Source organism: Oryza sativa, chromosome 2 (assembly GCF_034140825.1).
Source record: "Oryza sativa Japonica Group chromosome 2, ASM3414082v1".
NCBI classification, from domain to species: domain Eukaryota; kingdom Viridiplantae; phylum Streptophyta; class Magnoliopsida; order Poales; family Poaceae; genus Oryza; species Oryza sativa.
In genome coordinates, this window is record NC_089036.1 from 33,058,897 (window position 1) to 33,079,374 (window position 20,478).

Here is a 20,478-nt window from a genome sequence, read left to right on the forward strand (position 1 = left end):
AATTCCAAATTTTAACTATTTCTTAATTGTATTTCTATATGGACTCTAGTCTCCTCTTCTAATATTTCTTATTTTTTAATTCCGAATTTCAGCTATTTCTAAATTGTATTTCTATATGGACTCTAGTCTCCTCTTCTAGTATTCCTTATTTTTTAATTCCGAATTTCAGCTATTTCTAAATTGTATTTCTATATGTACTATGCCTTTTCCTTTTCTCCGATTAATGTGAGAATTTCTAGGCCACGAGAGCGAACGTGGAGGCTCCTTTTTCTATTCCTTTAATTATATAACTAGCTGGGTGGCCCGCGCAATTGCGCGGCTAGCACCCACAAAATTATCTAATTTTTCACATGATTCTACTTAAAATTTATTAAATATCTATCTCGTTGTTTTATGACTTTCAAAGATCGAACATTATCATCCCCGGGTTTATAATTTTATAATTTTTAAAAGTCACACCTGTTGCTACCCTTACTCCTTTGTAACCCCTTTATTTGTTGCGCGGCTAGCACCCATCCAGGATTATATATTTTTAAGCATGGTTTTATTTAAATTTGTTAAATAGCCATCTAGCCGATCTTAAAAGATTGAATCTTATTATCATCGGGTTAGTTTTTAAAAGTCAATAAGTCGTCACCCCTTACTTTTTTACCTCTCATTTATTTGATTGCCCGACCTGTCATAACTTTTATTCATCCTCTTTGAAACTTTCATATTTAGATCTTATAGTTTTTTAATTCATTGTCTTGTCGATTGACATATTTATATTTTTAGAAGTTACATCAAATGTCATCATTGTACTGTTCTACAATCCACCCGATGTCTCCTCTTAGTTGTCATTGGAATTTAAAAAGTCAAATATGATATTATGATTATCGTTGTTTTTTTTTCTTTTTAGAAGTCCATTCAAACGTCACGACTGCGCTCCTTGATGGCTTGCCCGCTGCTGTTTCTCTTAATCGTCATTGAGATTTTTAAAATTGAATCTAATCGTCATTTATATTTTTATTGTTTTAAAATGTCCCATCAACCGCTACACCCTATTTATTTATTTACGGCTCACCCGTTATCCCTCCCTCTTTATTGTTATTTACCATTGTTGTGTTACGGGTTGTTCTTTTAATACTTTTTTTTTTGTTTTGAACTTTTGTTATTCATAAATCGTATTCTTTCTTAAACTTTTGTTTTTATTTTTCTAATTTCATAATTTTTAAAAAAAATTAATTAATCACATGTTGTGTTGTAGATGGTTTTTTCTTTTCATAGTCTTCATTATTATTATTATTTCAAAATTAGTTACTTATAAAACATCTGAATTGCTGGTTGTATATTTGGTGATTAAAAAGGATCGAATAGATAAAGAGGCAGTCGCTTCATTTTTACTGGCAACAAATATATCACAGTATGTTCTAAATAGTTTTGAAGTGATTAGACTGAAAAAATAATACTTACATGTGCACACGTATATACACGGCTTTCTGCCTACCTAGTTCCTGTTTTGCTTTTTTTTTCCACTGGAATCAAATAGGTTTAGATAACAGTTTTAGAATTGGATCTCGATTATTCCATCGAGCAAGGCGCTTTGTACACCTGTATTAGCACTACAACTCTAATTCCTATATTTATATATAGGTGTTATATCTCAACCGTTAAATTATGAACGTTAAATTATGAATCCACTATAATCTAAACGTTTAATCTGACTGTCAGTTTATAGCGGCTTGCACTAACTCATCTCCTGTGAAAAATATACACTAATTACAATATGTTGATATCATTTGTACTTTCATAAACATCAAAGAAACTTTTGGTGTTTGATGCATTGCCGGCTGCAAGTATTGATCTGTTTGTTGTAATGTCTATGTAAATATCATGTCTTTTTACTATGGTTGGCTCCCGCTATCATTGGGTTCTGCCGCTCCAGCCCAATCGTTGATGCTTGAAATCTACAGAATATATAGGTGCAGCAGTGCAAGCTTTGTTTATTTGGCAGCACAACTCTTCTCCGTATAGGTTTGTAATTGAATTAGATTATACGTGTATTGTGTACACCGCCAAAGAAATAGAAAAGGACAAAGACTCCTAGTATGTAACGTAGTACAGATCTATAGACTTATCTTTTCTACTGTAAACAGTTAAAATCTAGAATTACCAAAGGTTTTAATTAATCTCGTATTGGGTTCTTATATGGACTCCTATTTCAGTATTGCTTATTTTTAATTCCGAATTTCAGTTATTTTTTAGTTTGTATTTCTATTTGGACTCTTCTTTTCTTTTTCTTCGATTAATGTAGGAATTTTTAGCTTCCACAGCGAACGTGGTGGCTTCTTTTCGAGCTGTTTTAATAATATAATAGATAGATTTATGCTTCATGCATGTGTTCAAAGATCGATGTGATGTTTTTGGAAAAAAAATTGATAACTAAACGGGCCCTCTTTCGGCCGAGCATGTTAAGCTCCGGGCCTCGCTAAAGACGATTTGTACCGCCTACGCGATGCTACGAGACAACGAACCAAAGGTACAAAACGAATCCACCACGGGAGTACGAGTCACAAAAAACTGTATCCTCTGCATGCATATCAGCGTGTGGCCCTCCAGCCGGCGGGGCACGGATTTTCACGGGGAACCACCGATGAAACCCCCGATATTCTCCCGTCTCCTCCTCCATTCGGTGGTCCAGCTCAACCTCGCCTGCCGGCTCCGCTTGGCAGCTTCCCTCACATGCGCGCGCACGCGGGTCGCGGGGGAGGCAGCCAGGCGAGGCAGAGATCGGTTTTGTACCGAAGGGAGGCCACGTCCCGCGAAGGCGAAGCTCCATGTGATCCGGACTCCCGGAGGCCGCAGCCGTGGCCGTGCACGACATCACGACGCCCACAACCCCGGCCGGTACGTCGCGTGGTTGGCTGGTTGCCGAAAGGCCTCGAGACAACGTGTGCCGTGGTCGGGTGGGGAGCCGGTGGCAACGCGAGCCTTTTCTAGTTAGATCAGCGTCGTACGTCGCAAGTGCGTGTCAACGCGACATTTTAGATTAGCTGGTCACAAACACTAGTGGTGATCTGGTGATTGTCGTGAGAAGTTGGGATCAACGGCCTGTCAACTTTGTGAGTGGGCCTGATCAGGAAATACTACTGTAAAAAGGGACGTTACTATGTGGATCTTTCCAGAGCAGTTTGGCACGAAATTTCTCCTTGTAAAGGAGAAGTACGCAGAAATCCCAACGACGGATTTCAAACCAACCTACTACTAACTGATTTTTAACAAACTCACGGACGTTCACAAAAGCGTAGCCTGAAAGCGAAACAATTGCAAAGCACGAGACGAGACGAGGGCACAACGCTATCATGGGTTTGAAACTCTAATGCCGGTCGAATTGGCTTCAAAGCAAAGCACCATTTCCGGTATAAATCCACCAGACGATGGAGGAGGAAGAGTCAAACCAGGCAACAAGGCCCTCGAGACAAGCCATAGTGGGTCACTCACATGGCCAACCAATGGCTAGTACAAATCAGTCTATAATAGTAGTGATTTAGGTTAATCATATAGTAATACTCCATACTCCAGCGTAGTTACATGGACTAAACAAAGATATCCCCCACCATTAGCCAAAGCTGCAAAAAGAAAGAGGTACAGCTACTACAGTAATCTGTTTCTACGCCGCAGCAAACATGCAGCAGGAGTCAAGCAGCGGGCACAGCACCACAGGTAAAGAAAGGGAGGAAAACTGGAAAAGAAAAGCAAAGATTCCAACATCTCTGCCTCTTTTCCCTCCTTCCTCTGTCCGGCGTTCGATTTTCTTTCATAAATCCTCGCATCCCGAGATGGCTGCTGCCGCTGCTCTTCTTCAGTCTTTCGCTACTGTTGCTTCGGTTCAGACCGTCGACGGGAGCTCACACTTGCCCATCTCTGCAAACAATGGAATAGACAATCACCCAGTAAGATCACGGTTCAAAAAGAAAGAATCATACAACAGGGTGGTATTACGCGATTAAAAAACTGGTAAATCGCTGCTATCATGTGAACAAGAGACCAATTGTAGTGCTGGTCCAAAGGAGGAGACGCGTATACTGGCGGTAACCGAGGGAATAACAAGTGGAGGAATACTGTAAAAAAATTGATGCAGGTAGTAGGAGTACGAACTGCAAAAGGTACACGACACGATAGTGGCAATCAGTCACACGTTGCGAGCCTGCGACATCCAGCCACGGCACGCATCACCATGAATGAAGGGAGTAAAGAATACAGGACGAGTCATATCACGTCGAGCTGCGAGCCACGCTGACCCCATCTCATCGCAGTCATAATTGCACTTGTGCGGGTTTACAACTTGCTGAGCCACTCATTAACTACCGCAGTGCAATGCAGAAGAAGCAGAACACCTACAGCTCGAATCCAATGCAACGAGACCTCAAAACCGCAGTGAAGATTTGTTGGTCACAGAGACACAGTAGCGGCTGCTTGCAGTCGCAATTTTGCAAGTTGCAACCGCCGGCTGCGTCTTTCCAAGGTGTGTTTAACCCAGGCAGGAAGCCATGGGTGTGAATCGTGTGGCACATGCCAGTGTGTGGCTGCGAAGACTACAGTGAAGCGAGAATCATTCCCGTACGATGCCGATGCAAAGCGCCTTTCATTTGCACCCGTACTGTGACCCACCCATCTGTGAATCACCATGTACAAGTAGTAGTAGTTCCTACGCAAACTTTTACCGGAACACGATGGCCCAATCCAGGTTGTGTAACGTGTACTAGCGTGTACCAAGCCCTACACCCGTTCGTATAACACGTACATTTCGCTACGAAACGCAAGGAATCATGTAGAAGTAGTACGAATGCAATGAGGTAATTGTACGAGCAAACGAGCGCGAAGACTACTCACTTGGCGCTTGGTTGACGACGTAGGCGGCGCCGGCGAAGTCGCAGGTGCCAATGGTGCGGCCCTTTCGCTGGTAGTAGTCGTTGAAGGCGTAGGAGGCGTGGGCGACCATGGTGTTCGGCTCGAAGCACGCCGCGCCGGGCTGGATGGCCTTGCAGTCCGCGCCGCCCGGCCCGCACGCGTAGTCCAGCGCCTTCTGCAGCCGCTCCTCCCCGGCCATGGCGTTCGCCACGCACCACGCCTCACCGGTCGACGTCGCCTTCACGCCGCCGCCTGCGCCGGCCGGCGCATTGCCGGCGTTTACCCCGCCGTTGTCCTGCCAGCCGAGCCCGCCGTTGTCCTTGCCGCTGCTGCCGCCGCCGCCAGCGGAGTTGCCGCCGAGGACGAACTCGACGTCGTAGACCTTCTGCTGGTTCGGGTAGAACACGCCGTAGTTGCGCTCGGAGGTCGGTCCGGGCTTCTGGTTCTCGTTGAAGAGAGCGAAGAGGTACACGTCCATGTCGGCGTCGGGGCGGCGCGGCGTTCCGGCGTTGCCGGAGAGGACGCGGCGCACCAGGTTGCCGTTGTAGGCCGCGGCGTTGGCCGCCGCGGCGCCGGTCTCCTTGGCGTCACCCTTGGACGGCCACCCGGTCTCCGACACCACGACGCGCACGGCATTGTAGTTCCCAAGCTTGCTCACCGCGGTGAACACGGCGTCGAGCTGGGCGTCGAGGAGGCTGTAGTACTTGAGGCCGCTCCCGGAGTCGAGCACGCCGGCGTTGGGGCGGAACAGCGCGTAGTCGAGGGAGATGACGTCGGCATTGCCAGAGTACGCGAAGAACGGGTACGCGTTCACCATGAGGTACGAGCCGGTCTGCGCGAGGAAGTCGAGCATGGGCTTCATGACCGCCTGGGCGAGGTCCTCCCGGAACACGCCGGCCGACGGCGGGTACGAGCCGGCGAGCGCGGTGAGCGCGATGGGGGACGACACCTTGACGGGCTTGTCAAGGCTGAGCCTCGCCAGCGCGGCGTGCACGTTGGTCATCGCCGGGACGAGCTGCGCCGTGAGGTTCTTGGCCGAGGCGAACACCTCGTTCCCGACGGCGATGCCCTGGATCTGCGTGGCCGGGTAGTACGCTGCGACGTTGCGGCGCACCCAGGCGAGCGCGTACGACGGGCGCGACGCCGCGGCGAGCAGCTGCTCGTTGGGCAGCGCGACCACCACCTTGATGCCGGTGTTGGCCAGCGCCCGCAGCACGGTCGGCTCGGTGTCGTACAGCTTCACCTGCGCGATGCCCTGCTGCTTCATCAGCTGCACCACCGCCGCCGGGTTGGGCAGGTCGTTCGCCACCCTCCCATAGTTGATCCCCACCGTGCCCGCCTCTGTAACCAAACCAACCCAACAATCAACCACACTACTCTCCACTAAACCACCTGCATTGCCAAATCTCTCGTTACCTGAAGCGGACAGGAAGAGCAGCGGCAATGCGACGGCGAGGATGAGGGCGCGGAGGCGCCCGGGTAGAGCCATTTTGCTGCTCTTGCTGCTGCTCACTGCTGCGCGGGCGCGAGAGGCAGCAGAGCAAGACGGCGACGAGTCGTGTAGTGGAGAGCGTGGTGAGTGGTGGAGAGGGGGGGAAAAGGGCGGGGATTTATGGTTGGGGGAGGTGAGGCGCTGTAAAGTGGGCCAGCCGCACGCGGGCGGGTTGGTTTTGGGTGGGGAGGAAATGGCGGGGATGTTGGGAGATGCACGTCGCGCTCGCGTCGGGTTCGTGGCGAAGTGGGTGGTGCGGCCGTGCGAGCGAGGGAGAGCGACCGGCGCGCCGGATGACCGTTGTCTCCGCCTGCGCGGCGGGGGCCCAACGAACGTACGGAGCGCTTGGGCTGGCTCGGGGTTAAGTGGTTAGTTGCTGGCTAATCAATGTCGATGAATGAGACTGTACTTGTAGTTAAGCGTGACCTAATTGCTCTCATCCCAACGGCTCCAAACTTGTTCCTTTCTCGGACGATTTAATTTCCTGAGCTGAAATTGTTGGACGATTTTCCTGAGCTGAAAATGAACCGAAATGTGGGTGTGGTAGTTTCTGGCATGTGGGACCAAAATCATTCTGGGCTTTGCAATATTTATCGGTGTTCGGTGAACATGCTCCACATAGACTGTGGCCCTGTTTAGATGGGACTAAACTTTTTAAGTCCCTATCACATCGGATGTTTGAACACTAATTATAAATATTAAACGTAGACTATTAATAAAATCCATCCATAATCTTGGACTAATTCACGAGACGAATCTATTGAGCCTAATTAATCCATGATTAGTCTATGTGATGCTACAGTAAACATTCTCTAATTATGGATTAATTAAACATAAAAAATTTGTCTCGCAAATTAGCTTTCATTTATTGAATTAGTTTTGTAAGTAATTTATATTTAATACTCTAAATTAGTGTCTAAATATATGGACTAAAGTTAAGTCCCTGGATCCAAACACCACCTGTGACTACAATAAGTTAAAAAAAACACCTTTTTAATGAAAAAAAATTCTTTATTGACTGGACTACTGGATTGAGTGTTACAAAATGTAAACTTCAACGACGTGATATACCCTACTTTTGTTAGCATGTAAACCGAAACAAAATGGTGACTGAGCATTAATCAAACGTGCTATACGCGCGACTGTTTTCAGCTACACTTAGACCAAATAATTGTCGATAACAAACCTGTACTTTTGTAGCCTTGTTCCCCTCAAATCTCTCATCCAAGTGACTAGGTGGACGATGCATACACGCAAGGGAACGCTTGTAGCATGACGCCGACAGCGTGCCCCGGTCTCTCCAGTTTTCTGCTTTCGCAACATGCAATTGCATGGTCCTCTCCTTGGAGGACGTAACAAACTCTGCCGACCTGAATTGCTTGGTCAGTAAAGTCTCTCGGCCACACAGGCGATGAGGCGAGCAACGCATGACTGCACACAAAGGCAGCCAGGTACACTAGCTACCACAGGATCTTTTTGGAGCGGATGACCAGTGTCCAGTGCGAGACAGCACTAGTGTACCAACTCATCCGTTGCATTTGCACATTTGCACTGCAGTTGAACGCTTTAGCTCGGTTTGGTACTTTGGTGACGTTGGTTCATTAATTAGCTGTAACCGTGTTTGCTGTGATTAGATGAGCTAGGACAGTCCCAACCCATAACACTAGATATGGTTTTTATAAACTCCACATTATCAAGAAACTAATACTAGACACTACTCTTACAATGCAAACACCACTATTTCATACTTTAATTTAATGCTACTTATCTCACATAATGTCTTGGATGTTGTGTAGGAACCATGTCTCATGCAAGACATGTTTTCCTTCTCTTTTCTCATTTTATTCACTTGCCATATTATTTTTTTGTCCTAGATAGCAACTTATTTAATGCTATGAACACCATTCTAGTTATTGGGGTGGAAATGCCCTTATTAATTGATTGATTGATGGCTAGATCTGAAGGTAGCCGAAATGGTTAGAGGTAAATTATGCAAGAAATGGACAGGAGGACAGGTTAGCCTTTTTCAAGCTTCACCTTCGGTTAATTATGTTTGAGGTCCGGACAAGAATACACATGGGGATCGAGTGGGGAAAAAGGCCTGGACGCCTTTTAAGCCGCTAATAACAACGGACAGCCGCGCATGCTGGTTAGAGTAGGTAGAGTCGAGCTAGCGTGCTCATGCTCGAGACGAAGACATACTGCAACTACTACTACTCGATGGATGGAAGCAGCATGTCCTCGCTAGGTCCAAACTACAGTGTTTGCCCCAGCTCACATTGCAGCAGAAGACGAGAAGACCAGTAATAACAGTAGTCAGTAGATGTGCTGCGGCACAGCTATTGTTGAGCTCGACACGATTAGGAAAATTCCTCAGGGCGTGTACTCACGGTCTTCTCCGTGATCGTCGTAGATCGGTCAGTACATCTGTCACGCATGGTGTCGTCGATTCGTCGTTCTTGCTCGCTCAGCTGTTCCACACTTCACATGTAGCGTTCTCCCCTAGATTAGCCAGCCAGTTTCTGGCAAACAACCAATTCGATCGTGCAGGCACAGTTGCAGATGAAGTGGACGTGGTGATGAACAGAGGAGAGCAGATCGAGCGAGCGAGCGATCAAGTGGTAAACGGATAGAAATCCAGCAGGAAAACGCATCAGGGCCCGCGCGGCGAGAAATGATGGGGGAAGACTGGTGGTAAAGGGGACGTACATCCCAGCTGTGCAACGGGGGGAAAAGCGGCCTCTGCTGCGTCCGGCTTGTCCTCCACCGGGGCGCGCCATGTGCGCCGTAACGCCCGTTGCTCCCCGGCCGCGGCGCGCGGCGTCCACCGCTCGTCTCCACCCGTCTCACTGCCTCACTCTCTCGTCGGTGGCCACAGTAGTAAACACACAGGCTTGACTCACTGGCTGCCAAAGTGCCAATGCTCCCGAATGTGGCCCAACAGACAGAGGATTAATTAATTATTTGCCACTCTTACGGATGGTGATAAATAATCTGCCCCTAGACCCATATGTGATAGACGCATAAGGGCCCACATGTCATAGAGACATAAGGACCCATATATCATAGACAGCAAGTGACAAATAATTAATTGCCACATCTTAAACGTGGCCCAATGCTAAATGTCCTAGAGACATAGGCCTGGTTTAGTTATCAACCTTTTCTTTAAACTCTTTATTTTTCCCTCATATCAAAACTTTCCTACACACATAAACTTTCAACTTTTTCATCACATTGTTTCAATTTCAATCAAACTTTCAATTTTAACGTCAACTGAACACACCCAGAAAGACACAGGATTTTTCTGCTTCCGATACCTGACATAAGAGATCGTGCCATCGCGATAATGCAAAGGAGAGGAGAGGCAGTAGTAGGCCTTTGGATCTGCACTAGTACCATTTTCAGGTTAGTTTTTTTATTTTTTGTCAAGAATTTTCAGGTTAGTTGTGTTCATGTTCCCTACTAGCAGCTTCGTTCTCGCTTCGACCATGTGGCAAGGGTGGCACTGCAATCTTCTCTCCTATAATAGCAGTAGTAGATTCCAGACCGGCAGAAGCTTGCATTCAAAGCAGGCTGATTAATCTGGTTCAGATAGAGAATTATCGCTCCTGCGCATGCATGGGATCCTGCATCATTGCACGAAGGTTTTTATCATTAGCATTAATATTTTTCTCTCTGCCTCTTGAGAACCACTGAGTGGCCATTGCTGCAGACGAGAGTAGCATGGTGATCTGATGAACTCCCACGCTATGATCAGTGTCAGCCATGTGGATCTTGGAGCATCATGCATCCGAGTCCCAGAGGCATTTCTGTCGGTGTGGCTGGGGAATTCACTCATCGCACGAAAGATTAGGCCGGGAAGGGCAGAATGATGAACATGCTTGGCTACCCTACGTCACTGGACGTCATCCCTGGACCACCATGAACCGGTTCATGATTGGGGCTTGGATTTGTACTGCACCTGCAGCTCGGGCAGCAGTAGACAGTAGTGCGGCGACAACAGCCAAAGGCCAAGACTGGGAAACCACAGAGTGCGCTCATGTGAACCAAACGTTTATTTTCACACTGATTGCAGTGAGCCAGTGAGCTATAGCTCACTCATGGACCATTCATATCACATACTCCCTCCGCCCTAAAAAAAAAAGACAAACCCTGGTTTTCATGCTCAACATTTGACCGTCCATCTTATTTAAAAAAATTATGAAAAAAATTAAAAAGATAAGTTACGCATAAAATATTAATCATGTTTTATCATCTAACAACAATAAAAATACGAACTATAAAAAATTTCATATAAGACGAACAGTTAAATTTAGACACGGAAACCCAGTGTTTGTCTTTTTTTAGACGGAGGGAGTAATCTCTGAGCTGCCTACTTTAGATCACGGCGCTTCAAAAGAGTCAATAGATTCAGACGGAAGAGGACATCAAATACATCCGATATGATACTATTGATACTGCTGCTGATTCAGTGCCCACCTTCAGAGTTCAGAACAATTTCACGGCCACAAATGGCAGTAACGTTTATTTCACGTTAAAACTGAAAGTTTGGTTAAAATTAGAATGATGTAATGGAAAAGTTAGAAGTTTGTGTATATAGAAAAGTTTTAATGTAATGGAAAAGTTGGAATTTAGAAGAAAAAATTTGGAACTAAACTCGGCCTTAGTATTATCCGTCTCAGGCCAAGTTTAGTTCCAAACTATTTCTTCAAACTTCTAACTTTTCCATCACATCAAAACTTTCCTACATACATAAACTTTTAACTTTTACGTCACATCGTTTCAATTTCAACTAAATTTCTAATTTTGGAGTAAACTAAACACACCCCCAGTGGTGACACTGGTTCTGCAATTTGTTTTCCTTATCTTCTTTTTTTGCTCCATTTCACCGTTCGGCTAGGATGGGGAATCAAGCCTGGATCTTGCACTATTGCACACATGGACCGGTTCACCAACCCCACGTGCCGTTGGTGACGCGGCAGGGTGAATTGCATGCTACTAGTATGCTACACCACCTCCATGTGCAGCAGCAGGAAATGACAACGGCGAAGAATAGATGAGATCTGATGAAAGAGAGGTGAATATAAAAAGGTGACCCTGGCTGAAGAATTCGGTTTTAAAACGTCTTGCTACATCAGATTATTCTCTCCCTTCCAACTGATGAGGATTGATCTAAGTTTGGAATGATAAAACTGGAGGACCCAACAAACACATATGAGGACCCACCAAACGTATATATGCTGAATTTACTGTGTAGAGGCCCATTAGTATTGACTTTCGATTCCTTTGTGATGCTGGATGGGAAACCGATTATCAACGATGTTTTTAAAATGTGAAACTGAGTACCACACACAGTTAAGACAAAAGATTGGACAACCGTGTTATGGAAATTGATGCTTAGCTATTTAGCTAATACTCGGATGTAATTACAAAATTGTTGTTCAGAGGAACATTTCGGGAGGATATGCACAAACCTACTAGGCTGCTATACAAGCCATTAGAATGAACAAACAACAGATTCTGCGTATGTACAATTGCGGCGTTTTGTTTCACTACTTGCCCGCTGGTACAGATAGGATACATGATTAAAGCTATGTGATGAAACATTCGGTATAAACCTGTACATGACTCTTCCAATTCCAAGCAAGTTGTTTTGAAGGTCTGTCCAGTCGACCGGGTATGCTTCTGTGTTAGTAAATGTTTCCTGTTCACACTTTTTTCAGCTCACGACTGGCTATCTCTATTTATCCCGCGCATAGGCTCCCTGAATGAGGTTGTTACCTGGCAAGTCAAGTTGCCAGGCCCACTGTTATCTCGTGTGAGTTTTCCTTTGCTACAGAAGTACATACACCAGACATGTTTATGTAAGGAGTTGAAACTATAATATAGACAAGTTAGTTGAAACTATAATATAGAAAAGTTAGTTTTGAACTGTTACTTCATGTTGGACTCTCTGTAGAATATATGTGGAATGCAAAAGATGATATAAGCATGATTTTGATAATCCAAGTTACAGCAGTTCGTGCAGTGAAAAGAAAAGCAGCCATATTCACAGTTATCACCACTTGTGGGTTAAAATGCAATCATAGTTTCATACTTGATTCTGTAGACATTTCGTAGTTCAACATAGCTTAACATCTAGGAAAAACAACCAAGATTGTAAAGACTACTTTGCACTTTTTTAGTGGGAAAAGCATAGGCACAAACAGCAATGAAGCATAACTCAGATTGTCATAACAGACTGTTATATGAACTAGTGATTTCAATTCCAAGGGTCATTTTTACCCCTAAACTTCATGAAAAAAAATCATGATAGACTGTAACTTTTTTAAAAAAGTAAGGACTTACAGGATGATTTTGACTAGAATACCTCCGTGTGCCTTCACAAGAGGTGGTATGCTGTGCACCAGTTAAAACACGAGATAGGCGTCGGAGAAATACTTGAATGTGGTTGTAAATGCTGCAGCATGAAGTAGTAGTTAACACACAGCACACATGAAGTGATAATGTAAACTTTGAAACACTATATAATCCTGTTATTTATTTTGAACCACTCGACCATGTTACTAAATCACTACCAGAGTACCAGTGAAGTTCACAACAGAATGACATGTTAGATGAGGCATTAATCAGGTAAAATTCTAATTCGACAGTCAATACGAGATGTTTTCTGTATATACCTGATTTCATATTTAATGTTCATGTGACCTTGAAAATACTACCACATACGGATGAGAAGGAAGGTTACCTAAGCCGATGCCTGTTGCATGTTGAAAAGAAGGCAACAAAACCATACAGAATGCTTCGAATCGCACGGAAAATCTGAAAAAGAAAGTCAAAGTAAGTTCCATATATCCTATTTCCTAATATAATTACTGGCCGCATCAACATATTTTTGTTACCTGGTACAGAAGATCTTTCCATAGTGACCCCCAGATGGTAGTTTCAGATGCAAGTCCGGTCGATCCGGATGCAGAACCAACTTGATATAAGGAACTCAATGTAGACCAGGTCTCCCTCAGAACTCCAACAATGTCCACAAAAGAGTCTGCCACAAAACTTGCTATCGCAACAACAAGCCGGAAAGGTGCAGCTAGAATTTCTCCAAGAAGCCAAACGAAAGGGTACAGGACTGAATTTGCTGAAGTTAATACAAAAGAGAAAGATATCAGAATCAACACAAAAAGTTTATCATAGTGAGGTCAATACAAATTGAAGAGCAGAGTAGCAGACATATCGTCTCAGAGGTTGCAGAAAACATACCAACATTAAGCACAACACTGAAGACCAGCCAAAAAGGCCATATAATCATCTGCATTGTACTGATAACTACACTGCATGAAGTCTCCATCGCCAACATGATAACTGAGCTCAGATGTCCTACTGTTTCAGCACAAAGGTTCCATAGCGGCAGGGTAAATTCAAGAACCTCCAAAATTGGTCCCATGATTGGCTTTGTCAAAACACTTAGAGCAGATTTAGTAGCAGTTACAATCTTAAGAGACCATGTAAAAGCCTGCTGGAAGTTATGTAGAAAAAGCATGGTTCCAAGATACTTCAGTCGTGAAATCATTTCCCACGTCTCTATCCAGTCAAAGAAAGGGCCAAACAATCTTGATGCAGTTGCCTTCAACATGGGGACATTCTTGTAGAGGTCATAAAATCCTATGAGAACAGTAACTATTGACATCAAGACATACAATGCCCTGGCAAGAGGACACATCCATGGGCGATATGTCTTGCAGAACACTGGATATGACTGGAGAAAAATGACCCATGAAGGAAGGCCATACTCTAGCAATGTTAACAGCCTCACATCAGAAAGTATTACTTCTTTTAGTCTGAAAGGGAGATCGTGGTCATCGAACCGGAATAAGATCAACACATCCTTATATGTGCTAGGCTCGAGCAGAGTCTTGCCACAATCATCATCACTGCAGCACGAGGAAGATGGAGATGATGAATGTGTTGGTGAGGTCACAACTTCAGAATATGATTCTTCAGACATATTATTTCCAGCATCAGATCTTATTATCTTTCTTCTCTTGTAAGGTCCAGAGCAAGGAGGTGGTGTGTATGAGGAGCTTGTAAAACTTGACGACTCTCTCATGCATTGACTAGGTCCAGAATCGTCATCATCACTCTGTACATTCTCACTGTCCCCTTCAGGTGTTGAGAAATAATTCTGAGCGTCATAAAACACATTTCCTGTACAGCAAGCATATAAGTGGTCTGCACATGCAGCAGAGAAGAATGGAGAGCACATTCATGCCTTTACCTTTAGGAGAGATGCTGTTCAAATAATCCTGTAGGAGCTGGCATTCAGAGTAATTTCCAGAAAACCATGAAGTGATTAATGATGAAGCTTGGTTGACACTCTCAAATTCCCATCTCTTCATTGTTTTAGCTTCCACTGCCATAGAAGTATCAGTCTACAACAACATAAAAACAAAATAAGCATGTACCATCCATTAATAGCTATGAATATCATGTTCAGTCTAAAACAATACCTGAAGTTCATTGAAATAGTTCATGCCGCGCACATCAGCCCAGTCTACCTCAAAAATTATAAAGCCATATAAGGTTCGGTGCAGTTCCTTGTTCAGCAGGCGAGAATCCTTCAGCCTATTCACATGAAGCTTTTTATTCCGCATGGCATCATCAATTAAGGTATACCATCTGGATGATGGATTCCACAAATGAGAACCATGTCTAGGATCTTTAGAGAATACAAGTTTCTTCCCAGTTTCATCTCCCTTTCTCCTAGTTCTAGTGTTTGCAAAAGGTGAAAGTCTTGACTGGAGCAAAAAATGACAAGAAGTCAACAAGTAAGACGAGCCAGAATCGATGTAACAAGGGCAATACATGAAAGTGTAAGCAATGAACAAATATTCATAAGTACTCGTTTGTGTGCTTACAAGTGGCTCGTAAAACAGTAAAGCATACCTTTGTGACCATCAATTGCCACAGGTGAGCAGGTTTTGTGTCCTGGTCTTGCAGCCATGGCCGGTTATCAAGCAATATGAGAAACTTCTTCGTATGAGGGCACAAAAATATAGTAAGTTCAGCAAGATATGATTGTAAATCCCTGCATATAATAATTATATCAGACTAACTAACTGTAATATAGATGAAAATCCAAATTTACATTGCACTTTAAGATCATGAGGTTAGTAAATGCAAGCAAAACTGTGAGGAGTAAAACAAAACTTGCAGTTTGCAAGAATTCTTAACACAATTGCCCACCTCAGAAATTAAGATAATTGCAATACAACTTAAGGTCATACGACTTTGCACAACAAATGCAGTCCAATGGATGTACAGAAAAAGGATAAAATAACCGCCACATTGTTCACTGTTTGATATCATATGATCCAGGTGGACAATAGCAGATCAAAATAAAATTAATCAGGAACACAGTATTTAACATTTTCTTTCCTCCAGTGTACGGACGGAGTCATGTATTGCAGCCTACTGAACCTAGAAGTAAAGTAAAGCCACAATTCCAGATTTCCAGTCGATAAGGTATGATGAATGTGCACAAAACACAAAATTATCAACCTACGATAGGCAACTAAACCTAGGAATAAAACCTAGATTGTTTTGCAAACAACAACGTGATGGTATAGTAAGTTTGTTTTATCATCTCTGCATGAATATGTAGGGAGAAATGACAAACCCTGAATTATTGAACCGTTCCAGTATAGTATCGATCCTGTGCCTTTACACTGGAAACATCTACTACCTTAAATTGGAAAGATTTCCAAGAACAGCTTTCCTTTCTACTCCTACTAACTTTAGTCATATCTCTCATCAAGATATACAGTATTCTGTAACAAAATAAATGCTACTAGAATGAAGCAATACAAGACAATTCAGCTACCCACTCCCACAAGTGAGCTTTCCTGTCTTTTTCTCATAAACAGTATGCTGGAACTTCCTCCACCAAGTAACACAAACGAATAAACGACTGTTGTAGTTTTGATCAATTTCCACTGCCCTTTGGGAAACAAGCGTAACTAACTTCAACCGTGTTCATCGAAGTTATCCAGTTAACTTTCTCGTAACTTCTCGTTTTTTTCACTTATATCACAACGGGACTACATTGCATTGTGGACCACACAAATTAGCACCCAAATTATACGAGACTGGAACATTCCACCAAAAGCAATGAAAAGAACGTTTCCACCGCGAGATCAAAACAGAGCCCCCGCACACAGAAGGAGACTTACCCGATTTGCAAGCTCGTAAGGGGGAAGAAATGCCGCTTCCCGCCGCTCTCCATCACGCCGACTCCACCACCTCCCTGAACCACATACGCGAAAACACGCAAAAAATTCCACATCAAACGGGAGATCAGAGGCCACCACAAAATCCAGGCAAAGGCGCAAGCAAAAATTTGCAGAGGTATCTCGTCGAATACCTGCGCAGAGGTCAGAGGCATCCCATGGTGATGCCTATCCGCATGCCAAGGTGGCCAGAGTTAATGGCCACCCCCGGTGGGGTAAATACGCCGCCTACCTCCCCCTCTCCACCACCACGCGGCGCTCAATCACCAATGGCTCCTCCTCAAATACCACCACCACGAGCCTCCCCCCCCCCCCACCCTGCCTCGCGCTGCTCCGGCGAGAGGCGCGGCTAGCTCTCCGCCGCTCCGCCGCCGGTGACGCGGCGTGGTGGTGGAGGCGGCGACCGGATCGCGGCGGGGCCCCGCGCCACAAGCCAACCAACCATCCGAACGGCCGGTACGGGGGCTTTGCTTCCGAGGTGAGATGAGACGGTTCGGATATTTATATCCCGATGACATGTGGAGCCCGAGCACGAGCAGGGCCCACCTGTCAGCGTGCCCGGATTTGTTCTCCGGAGGCGGGTGCGGTCGGCGTGGGGGTGACGTTGATGGCGCGGACTTTCACGAAACCCGGGGGGTGGCTGACAGGTGGGCCCGGAGATTGTGTGCTCCCACAAGCCAGCGTGCCGCGTCATCCGCTTCGGGCATTTCTGGTTTCCCCGCGTCGAAGCAAAGGGGAGACAAATACTACGTGCCGGCCTACCCGACGCCACTGGTATGCAAGTGACGTGTGGGGCCCACTAAGATTGGACCCATATGTCGGTGAGATCTGCAGCATCCGACGTGGAGTAAGGCGAGTGACCCATATACGTAATTATCGAAATCCAGAGTGGGGCACTCAGGGGATCAACTGCGGCTGTTCGGTCACGCGGCGATGGTGTGCGACCGATGATATGGTGACACGTGGACCGTGCTGCAATGATGGCGTTTACTGCAGCGATGACGTGTGGTGTTTCGTGTTCGGACAGGTGCACGGAGGGCTCTAGGTTCTAGGCGCCACATGCAAAGGAGGAACGGCGTCCGCGTGACGCCTCGAGCACCGTGTAACGGGTTTATTGCATGTGAAATTATTGGCCTGTACGCCCAGATTGATCATAGATAAATCAATGATCGTGGCCTCCTGGAGAAAACAAGCTGGAGCTACTCCGTTCAGACAAGATCCAAGGAACTAACCGTGGAAACATGAACGGTCTAATTAAAAGTACTCCCTTATTCTAGCATTTCTCTCATATTGATGTTAATAAATTTAAACATATATATCTATCTAAATTAATTAACATTATTATGAATGTGAAAAATGTTAGAATCACTTACATTGTGAAACGGATGAAGTAGTTTAGAGCAAGTTTAATAGTATAGTTCACTATTAACTCCAATTCATCTATAATCAATCTAATAGCCAATTCATATAATAGTTGCTTTCTATACTATTAATATATGGTCCCACATGTCATATATACATTGTGTCTTGGAGTCCGTGCTGTAGCTGGCTACACATCTGTAGCCCGCTGCTCTTCTCTCTCATCGTTTATCTCATTAAAATATGTTTATAGCTGGCTAATATCCAGCTATTGTACCTGCTCTTATGGGAAAAATATAATTTTGTATGAACCAAATCTAAAAAACAGACCATGATAAAAAGAAAAGGATTTGATTTATCTCCTCGATTATCATAAAAGTATTATCTATCCCCTTAAACTAGAGTATCGGAAATTTGACAATCCCCGAGCTATTAAATCAACACGAACCAAAACCGTACCCCTTCCCATGCGTAAAAAAAAGTGGTAGTTTTAATATTACGTTGCAAACATATGACATCGATTTCATTACATGGCAACCTAATCACGCATTTTATTAGTTTTCTTACCCTCTTATCTATCTTTCTTACTCGCTCGATCAAATATAGGGCCGTCGCTGTCTACGACCTCCTTCCCTGTTGTCCTCTTTCTGTTTCCTGCCACCACCTTGGTCTTTCCACTTACTTTTTTCGATCAATGAAAGAAAGGTAATTCGAGCGACGAGAGGGCCAAAAGGGAGAAAGGGAAAACCTCCTAATGTTGTTTGAAGGAGGGGAGCAACAAAGAACAACACGACCTTGTGGAGGACCACGTTCCGAGCTGGCTAGGAGGGAATGAAGGGGAAGCCCATCTACCATTTATGGGGATGGGAGTGACAGAGGATGCATAGTGGCGCAAATTAGTGGAGGACGGTGGCGGACATGCTTGTCTAGGAGGGGATGAAAGGGAAGTTCGTTGGTGCTATTTTAAAGGAGGGGAGGGCGAGTGAGAGGATGACTCGTAAGCTCATGAAGGATGGTGGCGGGCAAGCTCATATGGGAGGACACCGACAGCTCAAGCTCAAGGAGATCAAATCGTGTCCGCTCACCTATGCATCAAGTATGTCAACCTTCTCATTCACCGAATCAAGTGCTTCAATGCCAACCTCACCATCCCATCCATAAGACACATCCCCTCCATCATTGTACGGGGACCCAATGAGGTGAAACTTGAGCGGGTGGTATAGATCTAGAGGGCAAAACATTGAACCGTCCTCACACCACAACTTCACATGCTATTATCAAGGTCCCTCCATGGCTTCACGCTACCAAGGAGGGAGGCTGGAGCGTTGAGAACTAGGGCATTGCCTAGGAAAGTAGGTTGGGGCGTCGAGAACTAGGACATCACCAAGGAGGGGTTGGTGCGTCATGGAAGAAAAAGAATAACGAGATAGGCTGGTAGGTAGGCATAATGAGCTGATATTTTTGTTGCCATGATTCATCCAGATTTAATAGTTCGGGGTTTAAAATATTTAAGAGGGTAAATCATACTTGTAGGGGTAAACAAAAAGGCCCTAAAATCAACAATGAAATCAAGCTTTAACATTCTATGAAATTTGGCAATAATTGATATATTAATGCTTATAATTCATCAACCCATTAATACATTGACTTGTCTGGTTGTAGTATGTAAATTGAACTACATATTTCATATTTTCGTTCCGTATTGGACCTTAGGGTGGTCATGATCGATCTACCAACGTTGCCGTGATAAAATTATCTATCAACCAATTAATGTATTGGGTCTTTTTGTCAACTCACCATATTGTAGTTCATATAATAACAACTATATATATAAATTGCTCACCGGGTGTATTGACGTGTTGTGCACCAGATAGCTGACTAGCTGTGCGCCTGCTTCCGTTGTTTGTTCGAAAGGCATATCCGGCGTGCCGCTTGCGACAGCATCTTCCATCTCCACATCGGCAACGACCAGACGATGGGTTTGCTTTGGAATCGCCATCGCGTTGCAGCATGCAGGCCACATGGGCCAAGGCTCGAAGCCCAATCACATCTTTTCGTTCTTTACTTTCCGAGAAGGCCCAAAATAATTTTAGCCCGTTGCGGTCTTTACTCTTTACGCATCTGTTCTCGTGCGATCGTGCCCAATCCCTCGATCCTGTCCACCCAGAATATGTCTATTTGACTTCTCTAAGCTCTTGCTCGTGATTAAATAGCCTCCCTCAACCTAAAACTGCATATAACATCTCCCTCATTTTTAAAACTAGTGTAAATCGACTTATTCAATGGTTTGGAAAACGATTTCTGCCGATGTGGCTGGTTGACCCCAGGGCTCTGCAGTTGCGTCGCCACCAACGGGGCGTGTAACATCGATTACTTATGGTCTCCTTGGCGGGATATGTGCTGCCGACCTCAGGAGATAGATGGAAAGGAGAGGAGAGAGGAAAATAA

At 44.8% G+C, this 20,478-nt stretch overlaps 2 protein-coding genes across 4 annotated transcripts; both read right to left on the reverse strand.

Annotated features, from left to right (window-relative positions):
* Window positions 1-3,492: 3,492 nt before the first annotated feature.
* Window positions 3,493-6,474, reverse strand: LOC4330874 (glucan endo-1,3-beta-glucosidase). The gene is made up of 3 exons (XM_015770440.3): window positions 6,307-6,474; window positions 4,873-6,231; window positions 3,493-3,903 (listed from the first exon to the last, which is right to left on the reverse strand). The coding sequence occupies exons 1-3, from the start codon at window positions 6,377-6,379 to the stop codon at window positions 3,869-3,871; spliced, it is 1,467 nt and encodes a 488-aa protein (XP_015625926.1). The 5' UTR covers window positions 6,380-6,474; the 3' UTR covers window positions 3,493-3,868.
* Window positions 6,475-11,750: 5,276 nt separating this feature from the next.
* On the reverse strand, window positions 11,751-17,146 carry LOC4330875 (uncharacterized). Of its 3 annotated transcripts, none has more exons than XM_015771405.3 (10): window positions 16,806-17,146; window positions 16,615-16,688; window positions 15,329-15,470; window positions 14,893-15,180; window positions 14,661-14,814; window positions 13,646-14,590; window positions 13,285-13,523; window positions 13,131-13,204; window positions 12,753-12,842; window positions 11,751-12,215 (listed from the first exon to the last, which is right to left on the reverse strand). In XM_015771405.3, the coding sequence occupies exons 1-10, from the start codon at window positions 16,824-16,826 to the stop codon at window positions 12,107-12,109; spliced, it is 2,136 nt and encodes a 711-aa protein (XP_015626891.1). In that variant the 5' UTR covers window positions 16,827-17,146; the 3' UTR covers window positions 11,751-12,106. The 3 variants fall into 3 exon arrangements, with proteins under 3 accessions (XP_015626891.1, XP_015626892.1, XP_015626893.1); XM_015771406.3 differs by having other exon boundaries at window positions 11,751-12,163; window positions 12,731-12,842; XM_015771407.1 differs by having other exon boundaries at window positions 12,731-12,842.
* Window positions 17,147-20,478: the final 3,332 nt, after the last annotated feature.

What these genes read in the sequence shown, in the direction of transcription:
- LOC4330874 (XM_015770440.3), bottom strand. Translation starts at nt 6,379, where the DNA reads ATGGCTCTACCCGGGCGCCTCCGCGCCCTCATCCTCGCCGTCGCATTG. An exon ending in GCTCTTCCTGTCCGCTTCAG is followed by an intron (nt 6,232 to 6,306) that starts GTAACGAGAGAT and finishes GTTTGGTTACAG; the next exon opens with AGGCGGGCACGGTGGGGATC. An exon ending in CGTCGTCAACCAAGCGCCAA is followed by an intron (nt 3,904 to 4,872) that starts GTGAGTAGTCTT and finishes CATTGTTTGCAG; the next exon opens with AGATGGGCAAGTGTGAGCTC.
- LOC4330875 (XM_015771405.3), bottom strand. Translation starts at nt 16,826, where the DNA reads ATGCCTCTGACCTCTGCGCAG. An exon ending in GGCAATTGATGGTCACAAAG is followed by an intron (nt 15,181 to 15,328) that starts GTATGCTTTACT and finishes TTTTTGCTCCAG; the next exon opens with TCAAGACTTTCACCTTTTGC. An exon ending in CAGTGTTGTGCTTAATGTTG is followed by an intron (nt 13,524 to 13,645) that starts GTATGTTTTCTG and finishes TATTAACTTCAG; the next exon opens with CAAATTCAGTCCTGTACCCT.